This window comes from Oryx dammah, unplaced genomic scaffold (assembly GCF_014754425.2).
Source record: "Oryx dammah isolate SB20612 unplaced genomic scaffold, SCBI_Odam_1.1 HiC_scaffold_23, whole genome shotgun sequence".
Lineage (NCBI taxonomy): Eukaryota > Metazoa > Chordata > Mammalia > Artiodactyla > Bovidae > Oryx > Oryx dammah.
The window spans coordinates 57,439,697-57,462,379 of NW_024070207.1; the positions used below are offsets into that span (position 1 = coordinate 57,439,697).

Consider the following 22,683-nt stretch of genomic DNA (forward strand, 5'->3'; position numbering starts at 1 on the left):
CTGTATTGGTGTTTTTCTTTCTGACTTACTTCACTCTGTATAATAGGCTCCAGTTTCATCCACCTCATTAAAACTGATTCAAATGCATTCTTTTTAACAGCTGAGTAATACTCCATTGTGTATATGTACCACAGTTTTCTTACCCATTCATCTGCTGATGGAAGTTTGGTTGCTTCCATGTTCTGGCTATTGTAAACAGTGCTGCAATGAACATTGGGGTACACATGTCTCTTTCAATTCTGGTTTCCAGTGGGATTGCTGGGTCATATGGCAGTTCCATTTCCAGTTTTTTTTTTTTTTTCCATTTCCAGTTTTTAAGGGATCTCCACACTGTTCTCCACCTATGGTGACCTTCTATTTACTTTTTGGAGGAACAGCCAGCCCATTTTCCATGGCACCCTTTTCCATTCCCCCCAGCAGTGTACAAGGGTTATCATCACAGATTTCCTCTTTAAACCAAAGCCATGGAAAGAAAGCCCGTTATTGCCCTCATTCACTGGCTCCGAGGGTCACTGCACCATTCATGCCTTCACACATCAAGTGTCTTTGAACATCTGTGCTGGGGCCAGCTGTGCAAACATCTGTCCTGGGGACAGCCAAGCTGCATGGCCCAGCCACTCTGCCCCACCAGCAGAGCCACAAGGGCAACCCTGGCTCATGATTTGCAAATGACTTGTATGGAAACAGGGCCCAAAGTCCCTGCATCCTGTTTCCTCGTATTTCTATTCCCCCACTGGGCATGTCACCCTGGTAGATATGGCAGTGCCAGAGAGAGCATTTTCCAGGGAAACTGCCAAGAAACAAGCAAAATGGCTCCTAAGCTCCCTCCCAACCACCTGAGGCCATACTTTCAGAAAAGGCCAAAGGCAAATGGCAGCAAACAGCAGAGAAACAAATAGCAAGAAGTTCTGGCTTCATTGATACACTAGGTCCTCTCAAATAAGAAGGCGAAGTCAGTGGAGGTTGGGCCAAACACCATATCAAGATAGCTGTGCCTTCTGGGGAGATGTTACTCATCTATATCTGAGTTCTCTTTTCCGTAGACTTCCATAAGCAAATAGGACTCAGGTTGCCAGGGGGAAAAAAAAAAACTGGTCACTCACCAACGCCTTGAGGCAGGGAAAATACTACGACACCCATCCCTTCACAAAGCTGGGAGCCATTCTTATCAGCCAGCAGCCTGGGAACACAGGTGGGTGCCATGAACTCGGGGGACCTAAGCAGCAGGCCTTTCTTCTCTCCTGGTTCTGGAGGCCAGAAGGCAGATTCTAGTTTTCCCCAGTTTTTGGCATCACTGGCAGTCCTTGGCTTATAGACAAATAAGTCTAGTTTCTGCCTGCATCATCATGGGGCCTTGTCCTTATGAGCTTGTGTCTCCACATGGTATGTGTCTGTCTCTCTCTCTTCTTATAAAGGACACCAGGTATATTGCACGAGGGCCACCCTACTCCTGTAAGATCTCATCTTACCTTGATGACACTGCAAAGGCTCTATTTGCAAATAAGGTCCCATCTCCACAGGTTCTGGGGCTTAGGACATGACCATGTCTTTGGGGGATACCAGACACTCCATCCCAGCTACAAAAGAAGAGATGAAGAGATGGACTGAGCCCCTACAAGGACCTGGTTTGCCCCCTCCTTTCTCTGGCTTGACAGGCCAAGGAAGGATTTATCACTTAAAGATGTGCTCTGGACTAAAAAGTTCCCAGAGGCCTGGGGTTCTAGAAAATCTTCATCTCTCATTATTGACCTTTTTGAACCTAAAAAAAAAAAGACAGAAGACCGTATCTCTTTAATCCCTATTATCTTTTACAAAGCCTCAGTAATAGGAAGCCAAAGCAAACAAAAGAAAACCACTCTGGACCAGATTTTAATTCATATTGTGTGACTGAACTGTCCTTACAAAGCAGAGCTGGCCATGTCCATATTCCCCAAAAGCATCACATATGTCCCAATACCATTCCTTACCTCTGTTCCAATGACAACACACACATACAACCCCTCAGTGACCCCGTAAGTCCCCAGGGCAGTGTGACAGATAACACACGTGGGTTGAGGGAGTTAAAATAGCTATCACATTCTGAAATGTTTTGGTCTAACCTGCTTGATTTACACAGCAGGAAACTGAGTCCCATTGAGACAAAGGAACTTGCCTGATACCTGATAATCGTTGAGAGGAAACTTAGGGCCACAAAACCTTCAGAGAGGCTGCTATTAGCCCCACAGCCCAGAGCTCACCCAGCTCAGCTCTGTGGCTCACAGCTGGGGTTGGGACACCAAGGACAGAGCTAGTCAACGCAGGCCAGGCAAGTCCCAGGGTGGGGGGCTACACCCAGCCTGTGGGGAGAAAGGGGGTGATAGAGGCAAGGTGCCTTTTAGAAAGCACAAGGTGGAAAGGACTGGCAAGAAAGCCAAAGCCGCCTTCAGAGCCCAGCCAGGCCCCCACCCTCCACCATCCACACTCAGAGCCCAGGCCCTGGGCTTGGGCACCAATTCTGTCCTCAAAGGGAAGGACAAAGTGGAAAAGGGGACCTTGGCTCATATCCTTCACCTTGAAGCCAAATAACACAGTCACTTCATAATTCGAGGGAGCCTTGCTTAGCACCAAGGTATGACTCCTCCTTATGTCCCTGACCCAGTGGACCCCAGGCATGCCAACCAGCTCCCAAACCTGTGGGTGCCAGAGGGCACGGTGGCCAGTGTCCAGAGCCCACATTCCCTGGTGACAAGCTCAGAAATGCAGTGAAGTGCCTGGGACAGTCCCCCAGGCCCCACACTATCATGGTGAAGGGTGGTCCCACCAGCACGCGTGGAGCCTGGACCCTTTATCCCAGGGAGAAGGACATCTGGGCCAGAGATTAACTAGACTCTGCATCTAGACTCACCATCTCGGCACTTTAAAAAAAATCTGTAACTTTCTAGATACATTTTGGTCAGATCTAGATTTCTTGATCTCAAATGATAGTCCTTAACCCCTCCTTCCAAAATGTAAGTTCATTCACCAAGCAGAATTACTGCCAAGCCCTGCAAGTATCCCAGCAGAGGAAGAAGGTCACGTGGGCTCCTCTAGGGGGTGCCATTGAGACATGGGCACAAGTTGTGTCATCCTGCCCCTCCAGAAGTGGTGGAAGGTCTGCCCTTGGCACCTCAGGTTGTAGGAAGGGCAATTCCCCTGGAGAGCCTCTGAGGAGAAATCAAGTCTGGATGGTACCCACAGACTTCTAGGGCAGCACAGGCTACAGAGCAAACACCGGGCATCTCAGTTGATTTCCATCATCTTTTATTACACAAAATAAAATTCCATTTATGTTGAACATTCATTCATACTTTCTATAAATCTGGCTTTTAAAAAATCCCCAGGGGTGCAGTCCCATAGCTTCTTAGATTTTCCTGCTGATGACATCACTCTTCAATGGCAGTCAGGTCCTCTCAAAGCACAAATGTTGACGCGGCGACTGGCCTTGAGCCACCTCACGTGGTATACTCTCAGCCTGCCCGCTGAAGGCGTGACTCTCGTCATTGTCCCGACCACAGCTGCTGGGGACAGTCATCGCCTTCACCAGCCCTCCCAGCTGGTCCTCTGGGGGCTGGCCTTCACGGCCCTTTGGCGGTGCTGTCCCCAGGCTGCCAAGCGTCCCGGGCTTCTCTTTGGGGAGGCCTGGACCAGGGCTTTAGGGGATCTCTGTGTCCATGGTATAAATCTGAATGAGATCAGACACAATGTTATCAATGGTTGGCTTGGTAAGGTCTTCACTAAACACCTAAAAAGGAGGAGAAGGAAAACAGGCTCTGGTTAGACTCCCTCTGGGTTAAACAAGGCACCTGCCACTAAGCACAGAACCACAGTACATGGGAGTGGAGATCGCGTGGGGATCGCATGGGGACTCTGCTATTGGAGACCATTCCAGACAGAAGAGGCTTTGGTGATCATCCAGCTCACATAGAAGAGGGGACTTGTCCTGGGTATGTGGGGAGCTGGTGACAGAGCTGGGCCCAGAGCACAGGCTCCTACCCATGGGCTCTCAGCTCCATGGTTTCTGGAGGGGAGTCCATTTCCAGAAGTAGACCGGACACACTCCACCTTAGGCCAGCCCCTGAGGAACACATGGACTTGCTCTCTAGCCTGGACCAGACCACCTTTTTTTTTTTCTTGGTGGCAACACTCAGCTTGAGGGATCTTAATTCCTGACTAGAGACCGAACCCAGGTCCCAGCAGTGAGAGTGCAGAGTCCTAACCACTGTACCACCAGGGAATTGCTCAGACTGCCCCTTGACTGTGCCACAGAGCTTATAAAATCGCAAGATGAGTCCCCAGGGGCCCAAATGAAAGGGGTAACCCTTCCTATTTCCAAGTAAGGTCTGGCCCTGGCCCTGCTCCTGGGAAGGGACTGCTAGGCCCTGCCTGATGAGAGGGGCCCTACCTGGGAGCCTGGACCTGCTCTCTCCTGGACCATACCTCCATTCCTCTTATCTTGGCTGATTTCAACCTGCATCCTTCCCCCAGGAACTAACCCTGACACCCATAACCATGAGTATAATGGCTTTTCTGAACTCTGGGAATCCTCCCAGTGACACATGGAGCTTAAGGGTGCTCCTGGGGACCCCTGATGACACCAGAAGTAAAAGGCAAAACAAGGAGTCCCTAGTTGGATGCTGTGGTCCCCAGGCCTGGGGGTTGCTGCCTGGGCTCTAGGTCTGAGGCTGAGCCAGGGCAAAAGCTGGACTAGAGTTCCCCCTGCTGCATGGACACCCAAGGAAGCTTGAACCCATCGTGGGCTGTCATCTCAGGTGGGAGACAGTGACCTGGAAAAACCCGTGCCCTCCCCATTTAGCTCAGGAAGATCCAGCCATTCCCCTCCCTCCCCCTGCCCCCACACTCTGAGTGGAAAATGAATATCTCAGAAACACAGGCTTGCTTGTCAGGATCCACTACCTGAATGCTTCTGGAGACCCCAAGCCAAGAAATGACCATTAAAAAGTAGCCCAGGGCCAAAATCTGGAAGCAACCCAAGAGTCCATCCACAGAGGATGGACTAACATGATGCAGACCAGCTGTACCATGGAACGGCACTCAGCCTTAAAAAGGATGGAAATTCTGAGTCCTGATACAACTCACTACTGCTTTAGAGCTGGAGTGTCATCCACCCAGAGGACCAATGCAGTTGGGTGCCAAGGGCTGCCCCACTGCCACCACCATACCCAAGGGCAGACAGGCTTCAGGGGGGATGTCAAGTCTCTTGAGCAGTGTGGGAAGCCCACCCAGAGCAGACAAGTGACATCACAGAGGTGGCAGCTGGGTGTACGTGAGCAGGAAGTATCTCTCATCAGCAAGCAAGTGGCCTTCACACGCCCAGAGGAGGCCCAAGAGCTCCAGCGCATGGAGCCCAGAGCCACCCAAAGAGAGCAAAGAACAAGGGAAGCGCAGCTATGCCACCCAGAGAAGTAGGCTCACACGGGGGAAGTGTGTCACCCAGAAAAGAGGCCCACTACCTGATTCAACAGAGGGGGGACGCAGGGGATCACACGATCTGGAAGTCCCCAAGAAGTCCAGCACAGAGCAATGCTTTTGTCCACACAGCCACCCTTCCCGCTCCCACCTCCAAGCTGCCATCAGGCTACATCCAGCCTGAGGTTGGGGCCACAAACACCTTTGTTCGACGATACTTGCACACCTACTACCCGCCAGGCCCAGGCGCTGGGCTTGGGGCCGCTGATGAAGCAGACAAGATCCCTGGCTTCAGGAGAGGGGGAAGGACAGACAGGCAGGAAAGGACAATGAAGCACAGAGAGAAGCTGCTATCTCCGAGGAAGGGCAGCCTGGCAGGGGCGGGGAGGTGCTCAGGAAGGGGGAGGCAGCCACTGTAGGTTCACAGAGGAGGGGCAGTGCACAAAGAGGGGGAGTCTTCTAGCAATTCAAAGTCTGCTCACATGGAATCTCATTCCAGGACGAGGAGGGACAATGAGCTTCGTTTCATGAAGAAAGGAACAGCAGATTTCAAGCATGGGAAAGGAAAAACAAAGAATGGTCTCAAAATCCCATTTTAAGCAATGGTGGGACTACTGCAGGAAACCTGCTAGGACTGCATGCAGCCTTTCTGGTGGACACAGTTGACCCAGCTCTCAATAAACTGCTCCCTGGGTCCAGCTGGTCTTGAGGAGGAGGGCTGTCATCTATCTCCTCTGTTTATCCATTCATCCACCCACCCATCCATCCATCATCCATCGACATTCCCATTCTAACATCTATCCATCCAGCCATCCACTCATCACTGATCCATCTCTGTATCTATCACCTATCTACCCACCTACCAGCCACTGTCGTTTTAGGGCACCCCTGATACTTCGAGTGTGATGCCAGACTTACTGATGTCTCATCTACAGCAAGCTCCCACTCAATGCAATAAAAGTGCTTGCTTGAGCTCAGTAGTTCTCAATCAGGGATGACCCCCTCCCCACCCCAAGACACTTGGCAATGTCTGGACACCTCTTGGGTTGTCACAGCATCCAGTGGGTGGAGGCTGGTGATGCCGCCCTGCACCCAACAGTGCCCAGCGTGACCCCCCCAAACATCCACAATATCAAGGGGGAAGAGCCCAGCTTAGGCTATGGTGACAGGATTATTTTCAAGCTTCAGGGTTCCCCAGTAGCCCGTATCTTTCTTTGCAGGTAATTACTACAAAAACATTTGACATCTGGTGTAGGGACTGCTGAAGGTCCTCAGGGAGGGAAAAGGCGGGGGGGAGATACACACCAATGCAGTCACCTCACCTGCCACCATGGCTTCTCGGCCTCAGCCTCAGCAGGCACTTCGACCCCATAGGCTTGTAGGGCCAGGTGGATTACTGCCACAGCTATGTGCTGAGCCCGGAAGCGGAGGCATAGCCCCCCGTGGTAGCTGTCCTGTAGCAAAGCCCAGGCGGTAACGGAGACAGGGGTCCGCTGCCAGCTGTAACGGTTCAGCCAGTTCTTGAGCGAGACCAGGTAGTGGAGCAGGTACTGTAAAGACACACCAGTCAGCCGCCCCCTACCATCACCTGCCTCCTTAACCGGGAGTCTGCAGGCCCTCCCCCTGCCAGCCTCTCTCCCCTAAACTGCCATGGTGTGTATACATCACAGATCAGATGCCGTCTCCCTGTGTCCACCTCCAGCGACCCTCGCCCCAGGTCCCCACCGGTTTGCCCACTCTTGTCCTCTGAACCCAGCTTCTGAAACCTGCCTGGGCCTCTCTGTCAACATGGCCCTGCTCCGGACACCATCAGCAATTATTCTGCTCCTCCCCTTGGCCCAGCTCAAACATAAAGCTCCAGAAACAGCAGCCTGATCTGCAGAACAGACCACAGCCCCCACGGGCCAGCCAGAGACAGGACATCAGGGGAGCTCAAGTATCTGAACACCCTCCAGCTTGACTGTCAGCTCCTGTTCTGCCTGAACACATGCTCTCCTTGAGCCCATGGGGAGGGGAGCCCTGCACTGTGCACCAACACAAACCACGACTGCTGAGCATCTCCACCATGGGTTCTGGGGTTAGGGAGGTGGTGGGGGGAAGAGATGGTAACAGGGGAAGTAGGAAGGCCTCCATGGTGACCAAGTTGTTCTTTCATACGTTAACCAAGGCAGTGGCCACCAGTACACGTGACAAGCAAGCAACACCCAGAACTTGGGCAGGGGTGTTGTATCAGTGCCCACACCCTGACTGTTATCTTCTATTTATTCGAGTTTTGCAAAATGCCATTTGGGGAGGCTGGGCTATTTCTTCTGACTCCTTCTAAATCTACAACTCATTCGACAAAAATTCCAATGGGAAAGAGACAAAATCACAGTGCAGAGGCCCACATCACAGCACCTCCCCCTTCTCTCTGCAGTCCACCCACCAATTGCCCACATGAGGCCTCAGGGCCCCAAATGAGTCTGCTGCAGGGCTACTTTCTGTGATAGCTCTGCTGTTGGGAGGAATGTGTTCCTAGCAGCGAAGTCAGTGACCCAGCTTTTCTCAGGGTTTTTCTGCACAGATGAGCTGCGTGTGAGCTGTGAGGCGGAGTAGCAACTCCCAGGAACAGAGACTCCAGCAGGTCATGAAACCGGCCTTGCCTCCGCTTTTGTGGGTCAGTGAACACACAACTTATATGGGTCTAGGGACAGGTACAGGCTTCAGAGGGCACATGGATCCCAGCTTTCAGCCACAGCCGAGTGGGCAGAAAGGCAGAAGCTGAAATCAGAGCTGCCTGAGAACCCTGGGAGTCGGGATGAGACAGGCCACCCGAGTGTCACTGTGCGTCCTCGGGGCCCTGTGTGGCTCCAGGCTCAGGTGACTGCACTTTCCAGATAAAGAGCAAAGACTTTCATGCTGCTGGGAACCATAAGTGACTGCTGCCCTTCTACCAACCCCCACCACATGTACCTTGTGCGGGTGCTGGAAGGAGACCTGAAAACGCAGGACCCGCAGCACGAGCAGTTCACACTGTACGATGCTGTCCCGGATCTCCCAGAAGCGCGAGTCCAGCTCCAAGGGGTCACTGCCCGGGTGGAAGTACCTGAACAGAGAAACAACATGGCTGGCAATAGAAGAGGGTGCCCCCAGGAGCCCTGTCATGGGGTGTCCAGATACACACACCAGAGCTCCTCTGTCATTGACCAGCATAGGATCCACCTACATGTCTACATAGGGGATAAAAACAGGAACCAGGGAGGAAAGAAGCTGCCTCCAGTGTTAGCCCCAGTGGCTGTGCCATGGCACTCAGCAAGACATGGGCTCTTTGCACCCGGGGGTGGCAATGCCCACGGTGCTCAGTCTGGGCCCAGGGAAGGTATTTAAACACAGGGTTGATACACACTCAGAAACATAAAAGTATTTCAGCTATTTCCCAGGTTGTCTTTCTTTCATTCCAGATCTTTCTGTCCTTGTGTACACCTTATTTGTCTACGAGACTCCCACCTATGCAAGATCACTAAGATGTACGGGAACAGGATTTACACTCAAGTGATCAGAACTCTCAGCCACTGAGTCATCATTCTCAGCTCCCCTCTCGTATTCTGAGCTCCCCACAGAACCCACCTGGGTGCCCACATCCAATTAGTGAGCCCTACAACTTCCCCTCGTGCCCACCCGCACTCCCTGCTGGGCCCTGGCAGTTACAAGTGGACTCCGGCTGGCCCCCTGCAGTGCCCTCTCTGGTTTTATCTCCTAGTCATTCTCAGTACATCGCAAACCTGTCATGTTTATGGGGTGGGGAGTGCTTTTCCATTAACTGTTTATTAAAAGAGAAGCAGCACAGAACAGCTTTCTTCCTTAATGATTACAGAGTTCCTAGAAGGGCTATGACGCACTGCTAATCAGTAACTTTCCAGAAACTGCTTTCTCCCAGACCCTCTGGGCCTTGGCACAGCCCATCCAGCTGGCTGGACCCCACATTCTTCCCCAACAGAAACATGGCTACTCAGGCCCAGGGCTGCGAGAGACACTCCTGGGCTACTCTGACTCAGTTTCCACACCATCTAAATAGGACAACGGCCCCAGAACCCAACTGCTTTGATCTGTCCTGTCCAAGACACCTTGAGAATCTTCTTTGGTGCCCCTCTGCAAGCCCCCTCTGCTCTAGCCTGTGATAGCCTCTTTCCACCCTTCTCTGCATGCCATCAGGCCTCTGAGGTTTCCCCCAAATCTGGCCCCAGTCGCTGTTGCACAGGTGACCCTAGACTTCTGACACTGCATTCACTTCTGCCTCTGCTGCTGGAGCTCCTGGCCCCAGTTCAAGGCCACCCAGGTGTCTCCTTCTGAGTTTGACTGCTGGCACCTGGGAGACACTGGAAGCCACTACCTGTTGGAAACATTGATGATGTCACGCGTGCGCAGATGCTGTTCCTCCACTTTGCCAGCCAAGTAAAGGGAAGACATGGCCACCAAGTAGGGGTCGTAGGCATCCAGGTTGATCTCGCAGAAGAATTTATGGTAAATGGTACAGGCGGTGGCGATGGGGATGGACCGCATCCCTAGCTTGACACCTACCAAGAGAAAACACACAGGGGAGAGCTTCATCCAGAGCTCACCCCCTGTGAAGTGTGAGGTGCGCCAATGAGTTAGACACTGAGGGTGCACACGCCTGCTCAGACAGCACCGAGAGCCCAGGGCCCAGCTGACAGGGGCTGCCAACCCTTCCACGGGGTCCTTGACCTGAGGAATTTAGAGGCAGGCTTGTCAGACTCTGACAGGCTAATGAGCCCCTGGAGGTCACACTCAAGTGCGGCCTTCCCTTCATAGCTCTGCAGGTTCCTCATGTCTCCCAAGCCCCCAAGGCTTCAAACTTCTCCCCAATCTGTGCCTGGCATATCCCTTTCTGCACATCTCAAAAGCATCAGCTGTGTGTCTGTTTCCACATGAGGAAACATTTAACTAGAGGTCACTCCCATCTCTGCAGCTCGTAACCAAAACCCTGCCAAGGTGACAAGAGGAAAAAAGGCCTCTGAGTGCCACAAAGATGCCACAGGTCCTGATGCACTAGTCCACAGGGTCAGAAAAGGCAAGCAAAGGAAGCAGGGTGACTGCTAAAGGCAACCACAGGCCGAGCAGGAGAAAAGCAACATCGATGACCACAGCCAGGCTTGAGGAAAGAAGAGCAAGAAACTGAAAAAGGAACAGAAATAACTCAAAAACTGGAGCATGATAGTTTGATTTAGGCCTTAAAAGCCCTAAATCCCTCAGAAAGCTACTAATGAAATCACTGCACTGGGTCACAGAACTAAAACAAATTCACAATGACCACGGTTAACAAGGGAAGGTTAACTTGACACCCCACAGACTGAAGGAAGATGGAGAACAACCAATAATCATTAAAATTGTGTTCAACATTCTCTACCTAAAAAGATGTATTAGTTCCCTTGAGCTGCTGGAACAAAATACCATAAACAAATTGGCTAAAAACAACACGTTTTTTCTCTTACAGGGCCGGTTCCTTCTGGAGGTTCCAGGGAAGAATCCATTTCCTTGCCCTTTCCAGTTTCTAGAGGTGCCTGCAATCTTTGGCTCGTGGCCTCTTCCTCCAGCTTCAAAGCCAGCAGTGCAGCATCTTCTAACTGTGCTTCCATCATCACATGGCCTTTTCCTCTGCCGTCTACTTCTCCTGCCTCTATATCTAAGGATGGGTGTGATTATATCAGGTGCAGCAGATCATCTAAGACAGTTCCCTGACATCAAGATGCTTAATCCCACCTGCAAAATCTCTTTCACTACATGAGGTTAACAGTCCCAGGTTCTGGGGATTAGGATGGGGCAATCTCTGGACCAGTATTCAGCCTCACAGAGAGAGCAAGGGCATATGCAAAACATGAGAGGAAGGACATATGCAAACATTTTAGCATTAGCTTTCAGCATTTAGCACTTAGTAAAACCTAAGCATGTCAAGGTTTAAACTTGACTTTAGACAGTGAAGTTCTATGTAGACAGTTCCACATGGGACCCATCATTCTCAGAGATGTCAGATGAGGTGGTATTGCTACATGTGAGCCTCAAAGGGTAGCATGGTTCCTTGTTTACACGGACCTTCCAAGCATATGTGTGGCATATATGAGGGGCCACTGCCATCCTTCTTTATACACTTTTCAAAACGTTTTGAAAATTAAATGTACACACCACTGGGATTAATGGTCCTAAACTATTTCTCCAGAGTCTGCTTATGTTGACTTGAAAGCAGACTCACTCAAACCACTCTTCCGCCGGAGTGTACATAAAGTAACAAAGATTGGAAACAATGTAGCATTTTTGACAGAGAAACAACGTTTCTATGGAAATACAACCGGCTTCCTTGCCTGCTGGGAATGGGGGCCCTCAACACAACAGTGGACGCCACGACAGGTTTGGAAACACTCAAACCCCTCTTCTGCAGGGTGTACACAAAGTAACCAAGATCGGAAACAACCTAGCATTTCTGATAATTGCACGGAAATACAACTGGCTTCCTAGCCTCAGCCTTGGGAGCAGGGGCGCCCAACAGCACAGAAGACGCCGTGTCAGGGTTCAGGACAGAGGGTGCACCTTGGGTCCTCGCTGTGATGGGACCTGTCAGGAGCGCCACCAATGGCATGTTCCATGTGACCAAGTGCCGGCGTCTCCTTATGCTGGGAGACAGGTGTGTCGGAAGGCACCTTCTAAGCTATGGCCAGTCCCTTGCCACATCTCCTGAGGCCTAGGCGCCAGTCGTGAAATGGCCAAAAGCCCAGGAAGCAGGGTGTGGCATCAAGGCTGAGGCCAGAACCCACAGGCCGAGCCTCTGCTAGGGCCCGGTCTCTGCCTTCCATTCAGCCACGCCAGCTCCGCGTCTGGCAGGTACCCCTCCTCCGGGAAGCGGGTCCCCTACTCCAGTAGCCCCTGCCCGGCTGCTCCCGGCTCCCGTGACAGACTGGGGCCGGCTGGACACAAGGGCAGCACTGCGGCTCCGGCCACCACGTCCCGCCCTCTTCCTGGCGCGGTTACCTGCCTCCATGATGAACCTTGTCACTCGGAAGTGTACCCTCGACTCAGGTGCCAGCCGCCCCTCCGAGCCCCGAGTCTCAGCCCCTCCTCCGCAGGTCCCGGGGCCACTGGCCTCCATGAGGCCCCGCCCCACAGACCCAGAGCCCCTCACCGGAAGGATAGGCACCCAGACGCGTGGCACCTTGCTCCCGGGGTGTCCTCGCCCCGGGAGCCGAGGTGCCGCCCCGCCCTGCCTGGATCGGCCCTCCCCACCCCCCCGGGTGAGGGTGCTGAAGGCTAGCCCGAACGACTGCGCAGGCGCCAGATCAAGCGCAAGCGCACAGACCCACCCTGTCTGGCGTCTGTCAGGCGACTGTTGCGCTCCCCGCCCCTCAGCCTGGACTCAGGAAGCCATCCCGCACCTCCTCCGGAGGCGTAGGTCCCGCCCCCGGAGACTCACACTCCGCCCCTGGGAGCCCACAGGCGGCCTCGGGGAACCCGGGAGGCTACTTCTTCAACGCGCAGGGAGGTTACTACAGTCCTAGGGCCAGGGCGCGAAAACAACCCCCCTAACGCCTGAGCGACAAGTCCCTACGGTGTCGCCCCGGGCTGGTGGCCCAGCGTAGGGCCGAGGCGGCGCTTGACCTCACAACAGTGTCTTCCAACCAGACAAGACATGGGGTTCAATCTCAGTGTTCCTAAAACCCAAATCCGGCTTTGCCAGTGTTTCCCAAACCTACAGGTGAACCCCGAAGGAAGCGGTGTGCACAAAATGAGGACAGTTAGTAGGGCTGTTTGTGTCAGGCTTTTCCAGGGGCCCAGCATCCCTGGGGGACCTGCTTGCAGCTCTCCTTTCCAGACTGGCAGCAAGGGAGGAGCTTAAGAAATGTTTGCTCAATGAGTGTTAATTGAATATCCAGCTCCCAGTGCAATCCCACACTTCGTGTCTTCCACAAATAGATTCTGCATCAGGCATTAGGGATGTACAACCCCAAAGGGACCCCCAAGCTACTGATAGTGCACTCTGGTCATTCTGATACAGCCAGACAGTTCCGATCATTTGAGAGAGTTTGGAAGGTTGAGAGGAAAAAGCCACCCTAAGGCCAACCTTTATCTTCTTTAGCCCCTCCCTAGTCAGTTTCCCCCACCTGGTCCTCTCTACACCAGCTGGCTTGGTTTCCTGGCACTGCTATAACAAATGACCAGCAAAGTAGGTGACTTAAAACATTAGAACTTTAAATCAAGGTGTCAACAGGACCATACTCCCTCCAGAGGCTCTGTAGCAGCATCCTTCCTTGTCTCCCAGCTTCCAGTGGCCCCAGATGTCCCTTGGCTTGTAGCCGCATCATTCCAGTGTCTGCCTCCGTTGTCACATGGCCTCTTCCCTTGTGTCTGTCTCTTTTTTCTGCCCTATTTGTCATTGCATTTATGGACTAATCCAGGATGGTAGCAACTTGCAGTCCTTAATCACATCTGCACATCGGCATAGATCCTTTTGCCAAATAAGACCATATGCACACGGTTCCTGGGATGAGAACATGGACACATCTCTGGTGGGAGTGGGGTGGCTACCATTGCCCATGACAGCAGCGACCAGAGTGAGTTTTTTGCAGGTCAAGACTAAGGTGACCCTGCCTGCTTAACAGCCCCCAGGGCCCCTTCGCCTCAGGAGAAAGCCCAAGGCCTTGCCTGACCTTCTAGTGCTGGAGAAGTCACCCTGCTAACTGGTCACTCGTGGCAAAGGCCTTGGGCAGCTCCCCAAAGGTTATGGTCTCTCTGCCCAGTGAAGCAACTGCTCCTCACATTTTCTCCCTGGCTCCCTCTGTCCAAGGCAAGGGGCAGGCCCTCTGGTTTGATTACCTCTGAGTGTGCATGTGTTTGCATGCTTGTGAAGGGGCTTGGGACCCCCAGCCTCCTGGGCTGGTATAACAAATGACCAGCAATCTAGGTGATCAAGTCATGCCGTGATCACTCCATCACTGCTGTTTGTCCCTGGGACCAGAGCAGGACTCCCCTGACCCCTCCCAGCTCCCCACATCTGTGTAGGATGCACATGCCCCCCTCTCTGAAACTCGTGTGCACACAGACGCACGCAAGAGTCGGACATTCCCTCCTTGTCCACTGGGGTGTGCATGTGCTCACACCCAAACTGTATCACTCTTCCCTCTGGCCCGTGGCCCAGCAGCCTGCCTGTCACCTCCTTGCCCACTGGGCTTGCTGGTTAAACAGTGCCCCTAGGATTCCTCCTTCTCCCCTGGGCCTTTTGTGGTCTGAGGAGTCTAGGCTCAGCGAGTAATAGGTGCCTGCGAATGTGACTCAAGGGAATGACTCAACGAACACATTAATTTTGAAAGCGCTGGGTTACAGGGCACCCTCCTGGCAGGCCGCCTGGGTGCAGTGGTTGATAAATGAATCATTCACTAGCCACCAATTGGAGCCAGCCAACCTCGGGGTAGCGTTTCTTCCCTCACAGGCAAGCCACACCCACTATCGAGGCACTCCCTGCCTTGTCCCCCCTCATTCTGCCCCCCCCGACCTCACCTGGGGATCACTTCCAGGCCCGGCAGAGAGAAGATGGTCAATAAAGGCAGGGTGGACATCATCTTGGAAGAGGACTCTGTGATATTTGCCAAGACTCCTTATCTACCCCTGACCGTGCTCCGTGACCCTGAGGGAGCCACAGCCTCTTCACAAGGATGAATAAGCAAGTGAGGGGGTCACACTGAAGCTCAAAAGATGAGGCAGAGGAGGGCAGAGGCGTTTGGGGCACAGAGGAAAGCTGTGCCCGGGCAGGACCTCGGGAAAGCCCACATGCTCTTCAAAGGCAGGGCTCACCTCCAAAGTGCCTGCCCTGCACACCTGCTTCCCAGGGGCCTCCACCCAAGAACCAGTCAGTGGAAGCCCTGCCCCTTTTCCTTGGAAACTTCTCACTCCATATCACACTATCACCGTTTCTTCCCTGCCTCCCCTGCCCCCCGCCTCACTGGCACCTTCTGGACCAGTGAAGGCAGCTGCTCAAGCCTCCCTGTGGATCCCTTTACTGCCCACCCCCCACTGCCTTCCACCCACCCACCCTTCTCAATGCTGCATCCTTGAAGCTACTTGTGTCCCTGGATTCCACACTGTGCCCTTGGTCCCCCACCCTGCCCCCATTCCATCCTCTTGGTCCATTCAGGCTGCTGGAACAAAACCACCAGAGACACAGATTTCTCGCAGTTCTGGGAGGCTGGAAGTCCAGGATGCCAGCAGGGTTGGGTTCTAGGGAGGACCCCCCTTCTGGGTTACAAGCCAGCCAGCTTCTCACTCTGGCCTCACAGGAAAGACAAGGCAAGGGAGCTCCTGAGATGCTTTTGGAAGGGGACTAATTCCACAAGGGCTCTGCTTCATCACTTCCCAAAAGTCCACCTCCGGGTACCACCATCACCTTGGGCCTTCCGACTTCACCAGATCAGTCTGGGGGAGGGCCTATTCGGACCATAGCCCTCGCCAAGGTCAAGGGTCACATCTGAGCTGTCTCCCACCTGCGGCCACTCGTTGCAGTTGACTGCTTGGTACATGGTCTGGCTCTGTACCTGGACGGCTTTGAAGATTTGTGCTCCGTGTCTCCTCAGGCACCACCCCCCACATCTGGGCAAGCTTTGAAGCCTCGTGCTCCCTGTCCCCCCACGTCTGGGCAAGCTGAACAGGATACCCTCCCCCCAGCCCCAGCCAGAGCAAAGAGTCTACCATGCACTTGAGCTGTTTTCCCAGCACCTTGGGGGGCCTCAGACTCAGAGCCAGGGATTTTTTTCATAACCTCTTAGTGGGTGTGGGGCCATCAGTCTCCACATCCAAACCACATTCGGGGTGGGGGTGTCCATCTCAGTTGCACACAGTGACCACAACACACCCCCTCCTGCCGCAAATGCTTTCCCTTTGGGGATTCCTAGGTTCCGGGCCTGTTCTCCTGGCTTGTCTCCTCCCTCCCAGGTCAGCTGAGTGCCCAGTGAGTCGGGCTCACGCCTGGTGCTGGGACAAAGCAGACAGTGTCTGCCTTCGGTAGCCTTGCCCTGGCTCCAGACACAACAACCTTTGTAAAAACGAAGTCCAATCAGTGCCCTTCCCTCTCCAAGCCCCCACAAGAGCCATACCAGCTGCCAGAAGGCAGCTCTATTTACCCGGCAAGTGTCCTCCCAGGCACAAACACTGGTGAGATTATAGTTCTTGGTTTATCTACTGCCTTGGATTATTTCCTTTGGACTACATGAGTTTCGAGTGAAGACAGACTCAATACGGAGAACAGTGGAGTGAGCTCTGAGCACCTATGAGATCTCCTATGAGGCCAAGTTGGGCCTCAGGAGAAGGGCTGAGAGCCAGCATGAGGGTCAGAAGATGCAATCCAGCCACAGACGTGCACAAACAGCTGCCACGGATCCAGAGACAGAAAGTGGATCAGTGGGGGTGAGGGACCAACAAGCCACAGGAGGGACTGGTAACTGGCACAGGGGTTCTTTGAAGGCATGATAGAAATGTTCAGGAATTAGATTATGGTGATGAGTGCATAACTCGGTAAATATGTTAAAAAAAATAACATGTTGAACTGTGTAGCTTAGATGAGTGACTGTTATGGTATCCGACATAGCTCCATAGCTGTTAATTTTTAAAGTTCTGTGCTCTTCAGAGACAAGCGAACTGACAGCTGCTGCTACTGCTGCTAAGTTGCTTCAGTCATGTCCGACTCTGTGTGACCCCATAGGCAGCAGCCCACCAGGCTTCTCTGTCCCTGGGATTCTCCAGGCAAGAATACTGGAGTGGGTTGCCATTTCCTTCTCCAATGCATGCATGCATGCTAAGTCACCTCAGTCATGACCAACTCTGTGTGACCACATGGACAGCAGCCCACCAGGTTCCTCTGACCATGGGATTCTCCAGGCAAAAATACTGGAGTGGGTTGCCATTTTCTTCTTTGGTGAACTGACAGACCCACCCTCAAAGTCCTGAAATAGGGCAGATAATGGCACAGGGTACTTTGCTCCCCCTTGGGGAGGGGAGTTGAGTGGATTGTTGGAGATGGGGGAACACCCAGGCCTGAGACTTCCACGCATCCAGGATCTGCCGGTCTGAGTGGGGGCTAATGGAGACATCTTGACCCGAGTGCCTCTCACCAGTGACTTTAACCCACAGGCTGTGTGACAATAGAGGCAGGGCTTAAGAGTGATGTGGCCACAAGCCAAGGAATGCCTGCAACCACTGGAAGCTGGAAGAGATGCAGAAGGGAGAGAGGTGGAAGGGTCCTTCCCTAAAGCCTCCAGATGAGAGGGAATCCATTTCTGTTGACCCGGTTTGCAGTCCTCTGTTGCCACAGCCCAAGGAAATTCACACAAAGGGAGTGATTAAGCCCCACCTCGCCATCTGCTACAGAGACAGTAGAGAAGATGGATGTGGCTTCTGATGGTTGCGTGGGCCCCTCACAAGTTCTGCCAGTGGAAGGAAGAAGGCCTGAGGAGGGCATAATCTTTACCCCAGAGCACTGGGAAACAAAAGAGATAAAAAGACTGCAGATGAAGCAGTCAGATCCAAGAAGGTCAGGCGGCTTCTCAAAGCCTCCCAGCATGTGGATGCCAGCCCAAATGGGTCAGGGCTGTTAGCTCCGGGAGCTTAGAAAGGGAACTTCTCAACAGTTTGGTCATCCTTGCCAGACACCACTCTCCTATATGCCTCTCTAGCCCCAGCCATCTCGATCTTTCTACCAGACCCTGTCAATGTCAATGCCAGCAGAGCCCTTTCTGTGTTTGTGATCGCCAAGGCTCATGGACACACCTATTGCTGTCTCTGCCCTCCGCCAGAACAGGGCAGTAACGCATCCCAGATTTTTCTCATGTGTGTGCCCACCATCACTTGACTAAGTCTGTCTCTAAAGGTGTAAATCCCCAGGGAGAATCTGATGGGATGAATCTTCATTATGAACACACAGCCCTCTGAAACAGGAAGCCACCTTTGGTCAAATCAGTGGCAGGGTTGGGGGGCCTCAGTGTCTGTACTCATTCCTAGGGAAGCTGTGTGGGAGGTCGGCAGTGACCAGCATGCCAACCCAGGAGCCCAAGGACACCCATTTGGCAGGGTCAGTCTCAGCGCATCTGAGCCCACGACCTCAGGTGTTACACTTTGTGCACCACCCCCATACACCCAGAAAGGGACTCAGAGAAAAGGGCGTCATCACCCACCCTTTTCAGTGGTCAGCCAGAGATATTGTCTTTGCTATTTGTTCACTGAGCAAGGAAATAAAGCCCTCAACTCTCTTGGCAGGCAGTCAATAGAGATGGTCTAAATTGCTAGATGAAGAAATAAGTGAGAAAAAGCCAGTTGTCTGGTGATGCCCAGGCAAGTATCCGAAGAGTTACAGTATTACGTTGAAGGCAGGCCATTGAAATAGTGACAAAGTGCATCTAGGCTGGAAAGGGAAAAATAAAACTACCTCTATGCACAGATAACACAATCTTATATAAAGAAAATCCTAAGGAACACACACACACACAAACTACGTAGAGCTAATAAATAGTCCATCCAAGTTGTAGAATACAAGAGCAGTATACAAAAATCTATTGTATTTCTACACAATACCTATGAACAATCAAAAATGAAATTAAGAGTTCTGTTCATAAGAGCATCAATTGAATAAAATACCCAGCAATAAATATAACAAAAGGAGGGCAAAACTTGTGCAACAACATACTACTGAAAGATATTAAAGAAGATCTAAGTAGAAAGACATCTTCTGTTCATATATTAAAAGGTTTTAATTGTTTAAATAGTAATATTCTTCAAATTGGTCTACAAATTCAATGCAATCGCTATCTAAATTCCAGTTGGCTTTTTGGCAGAAATTGACAAGCCCATCTTAAAATTCATACCGAAATGCAAAGGACCCAGACTAGCCAACATAATCTTGAAAAAGAACAAAGTTGAAGAACTCACACTTCCTGATTTTAAAACTTACCACAAAGCTACAGGAATCAAGATTATGTAGTACTGACACAAAGGTGGAGATACAGACCCACAAAATAGAAACCCATACTGCTTTGGTTAGCTGATTGTCAACAAGGGTGACAAGACATTCAATGAGGAAAGAATAGTGTCTTCAACAAATGGTGCTGGGACAAAGGATAGTAGCCACATGCAAAAGAATGAAGTTGGACCCCTTCCCCACACCATATAGAAAAATCAACTCAAAATGGATCATAAACCTAAATGTACCATAACAGCTGAAACTGTAAAACTCTTTTATAAAAAACAGACATAAATATTCACAAACTTGGATAAGTTCATGGTTACCTAGATATGATACCAATAAATAACATAAGTAGATACATCATCAGTTCAATTCAGTCTCTCAGTCGCGTCTGACTGTTTGCAACCTCATGCACTGCAGTACTCCAGGCTTCCCTGTCCATCACCAACTCCTGGAGCTTCCTCAAACTCATGTCCATCGAGTCAGTGATGCCATCAACCATCTCATACTCTGTTGTCCCCTTCTCCGCCTGCCTTCAATCTTTCCCAGCATCAGAGTCTTTTCCAGTGAGTCAGTTCTTCACATCAGGTAGCCAAACTATTGGAGTTTCAGCTTCAGCATCAGTCTTTCCAATGAATATTCAGGGCTGATCTCCTTTAGAATGGACTGGTTGGATCTCCTTGCAGTCCAAGGGACTCTCGAGAGTCTTCTCCAACACCACAGTTCAAAAGCATCAATTCATCAGCACTCAGCTTTCTTTATGGTCCAACTCTCACATCCATACATGACTGCTGGAAAAACCATAGCTTTGACTAGACGGACCTAGACAGACCTTTGTTAGTAAAGTAATGTCTCTGCTTTTAATATGCTGTCTAGGTTGGTCATAGCTTTTCTTCCAAGGATCAAGCATCTTTTAATTTCATGACTGTAGTTTCCGTCTGCAGATTTGGAGCTCCAAAATCACAGATACATTGTAATTCATCAAAAGTAAACAATTCTGAGCAGGGAAGCATGGCAGGGCTTTCCAAGCTCCGACTGGCCACCCAGCACTGAGGAAAAAAAAAAAAAAGATTCATGGCTGCCAGGGGCTGGAGGGAGGGAGACTGGGGAATGACCACTCAGTGAGTATGGGCTTCCTTTTGTGAGTGATGAAAATGTTCTGGCCTAATAGAGTGGTGATGTTTGCACAACCACATGGTGATGGTGGTGAAGATTCTGAAAGCATTGAACTATACACTTTAAATGAGTGAATTAGTGTGTAAGTGATATTTCAGTAAAGCTCTATTTTTTAAAACTGAAAGCCAGAAGGGAACCCTTAAATTGTTGCTGCCCTGGGGCAGCTCTGTCTGTAAGGGAAAGTGAAGACCCCAAACCCTCATCTCAGAAACAACTGACTCCTGTGCTGTGGTTACGTAAGATGTCACCATGGGGGAAGCTAGGAGAAAGGCACGCAAGGCTCCCCTGCACTGTCTTTGGAACTTCTGGTGAATCTATAACTATTTCGAAATAAAAACAAAAGATGTCTGATGGGGCTGGGCTGTTCACTCAAGGCTCTGCGTCCAACTTCATTCAGGTTGTTGGCAGAATCCATTTCCTTGAGGCTGAAGGACCAAGCTCCCTGCTTCCTTGACTTGTGGTCCCTTCATCTTCAAGCTGGTGAGTGGAGTCCTTCTCAATATCTTTTCATCTTTGACTCCCCTGTGGTCTCAGCCAGCAAAGCTCTGCTTGTTAAGGGCTCCTGTGATGACAATGCCCAGCCAATAATCAAGGCTAATTTCCCCATGTTCAGGTCAATGGGTTAATAGCGTTAATTACATCTGCAAAGTCGCCTCAGCTGTGCAGCATAACATATTCATGAGTACGACATCAGAGAACCAAGGATGTGAGAGTCAAAATTCTGCCTATCACAGTGGGTTATTTAAAATCTGTCTGGGATGTAAACCCCCAGGAGGGTGAAGGTTAGGCATTAGGTGTTAGGGAGGAGGAGGGAAGCCATCAAAGAGTTGTCCCCAGTTTGGAAAAGCCTCGACAGCCATGAGGGGGGCTGTGGTCACCCAAGGAGAGGGGGCAGGTCACCCAAGGAGGGAGGGGGCAGGTGGTGGGTGGAAAGAATGGCCTGGGGGAGGCCAGCTGCAGATGCTTTCAGAAGTTCTTCCACCCCAACCTTAGCCTGCAGTTTTCTCCTTGGATGTAGCATCCAAGGACCAGTCTCCTATCTCCTTGATCTCCAAAGACGGTCTTCCTAATTCAAGGCTAGAAGAAATCCCAGTGAGTTGGGGGCTAGCCTGCTGCCCTGAGCCCATTGTGCTGGCCACAGCCTACCACCAGGGGGCAGAGTCGTCTACATCAAAGGCCACACAGCTGGAGAGTGCAGGTGTGTGTGGGTCTAAGTGTGTGTACAGACGTGTTGGGGGCATGCTTGTTGCTGGGTGGAGTCTCTTCACCAACCATGTCAGAGCCTCCTCTGTGCTGTCACGGTGGCTGAAAGGCTCCTCTATGCTGGACACAGGCTCTCAGAACAGGAAGAGCTCATTCAATCCGGTTGTTACCCTAGTCAACACCCAAAGCACCCATCTCCCCCGTTCAGGCAAAAGAAGGGATCTGACTGGGTGCTACAGATTGAGTCTTGTGGCAGCACAAACAGCCCTCTTTGGGGCCAGGAGTTGGGTCTCCTTCAGAGAGAGAAGGGAGCAGGCCACTTAACCAGCCCCCACAAACTCAGGCCCACCACCCTCCAAGCTGGATCTCAGCAACTGAAATTCACATCAAAATGCAGAACTAGTGAATAACTGGGCTCAGGTCCCAGAAATAGGCTGCCCTTTCTACAGGGTGACGGGAAGATCCTCCTTGCTTCCTGTTGCCATGGTTTCCACTCTGCTACCAAGCAGCGGGCACGGTGGAAGCCATTTCCCGCAATGGGATGCTGGTGCTGGCTGGGTGTGCAGCTGCAGTGGCCAAAAGCAAGTGAGATGGTGGGAAAAAAAAAAAAAACTAGTCCCAGAGATCTCTCCCCAGGGCCAGAGCGTAAACATCAGGGCATTATACACTCCTTGAGCACACAGATAAGAGGCCTTGCAAAAAAAGACTACACAGGAAAAAAAATTCAAATGCTAGAGCCAACACATGCTTGGGCAGAAGGCATTGCTGGTTTGGGCCCTGGGCATGGGTTCTCGGCACAGAGGAGCCCATTTCTCTTTTGGCCAGAACATGGTGAGTGGGAGGGATGTCTTGGGTGTCCACAGCCTGCAAGCGCA

The 22,683-nt window shown here is 51.7% G+C and overlaps 1 protein-coding gene across 6 annotated transcripts; it reads right to left on the minus strand.

The window, feature by feature from the left end:
* Positions 1-3,384: 3,384 nt before the first annotated feature.
* CCNQ (cyclin Q) lies at positions 3,385-12,715 on the minus strand. Of its 6 annotated transcripts, XM_040265569.1 has the most exons (7): positions 12,463-12,697; positions 10,935-11,125; positions 9,815-9,998; positions 8,398-8,530; positions 6,768-6,995; positions 5,928-5,963; positions 3,385-3,760 (listed from the first exon to the last, which is right to left on the minus strand). In XM_040265569.1, the coding sequence occupies exons 3-7, from the start codon at positions 9,982-9,984 to the stop codon at positions 3,671-3,673; spliced, it is 657 nt and encodes a 218-aa protein (XP_040121503.1). In that variant the 5' UTR covers positions 9,985-9,998; positions 10,935-11,125; positions 12,463-12,697; the 3' UTR covers positions 3,385-3,670. The 6 variants fall into 6 exon arrangements, with proteins under 6 accessions (XP_040121503.1, XP_040121504.1, XP_040121505.1 ...); XM_040265570.1 differs by lacking the exon at positions 10,935-11,125 and having other exon boundaries at positions 12,467-12,665; XM_040265571.1 differs by lacking the exon at positions 5,928-5,963 and having other exon boundaries at positions 12,463-12,547.
* Between the last annotated feature and the right edge of the window lie 9,968 nt (positions 12,716-22,683).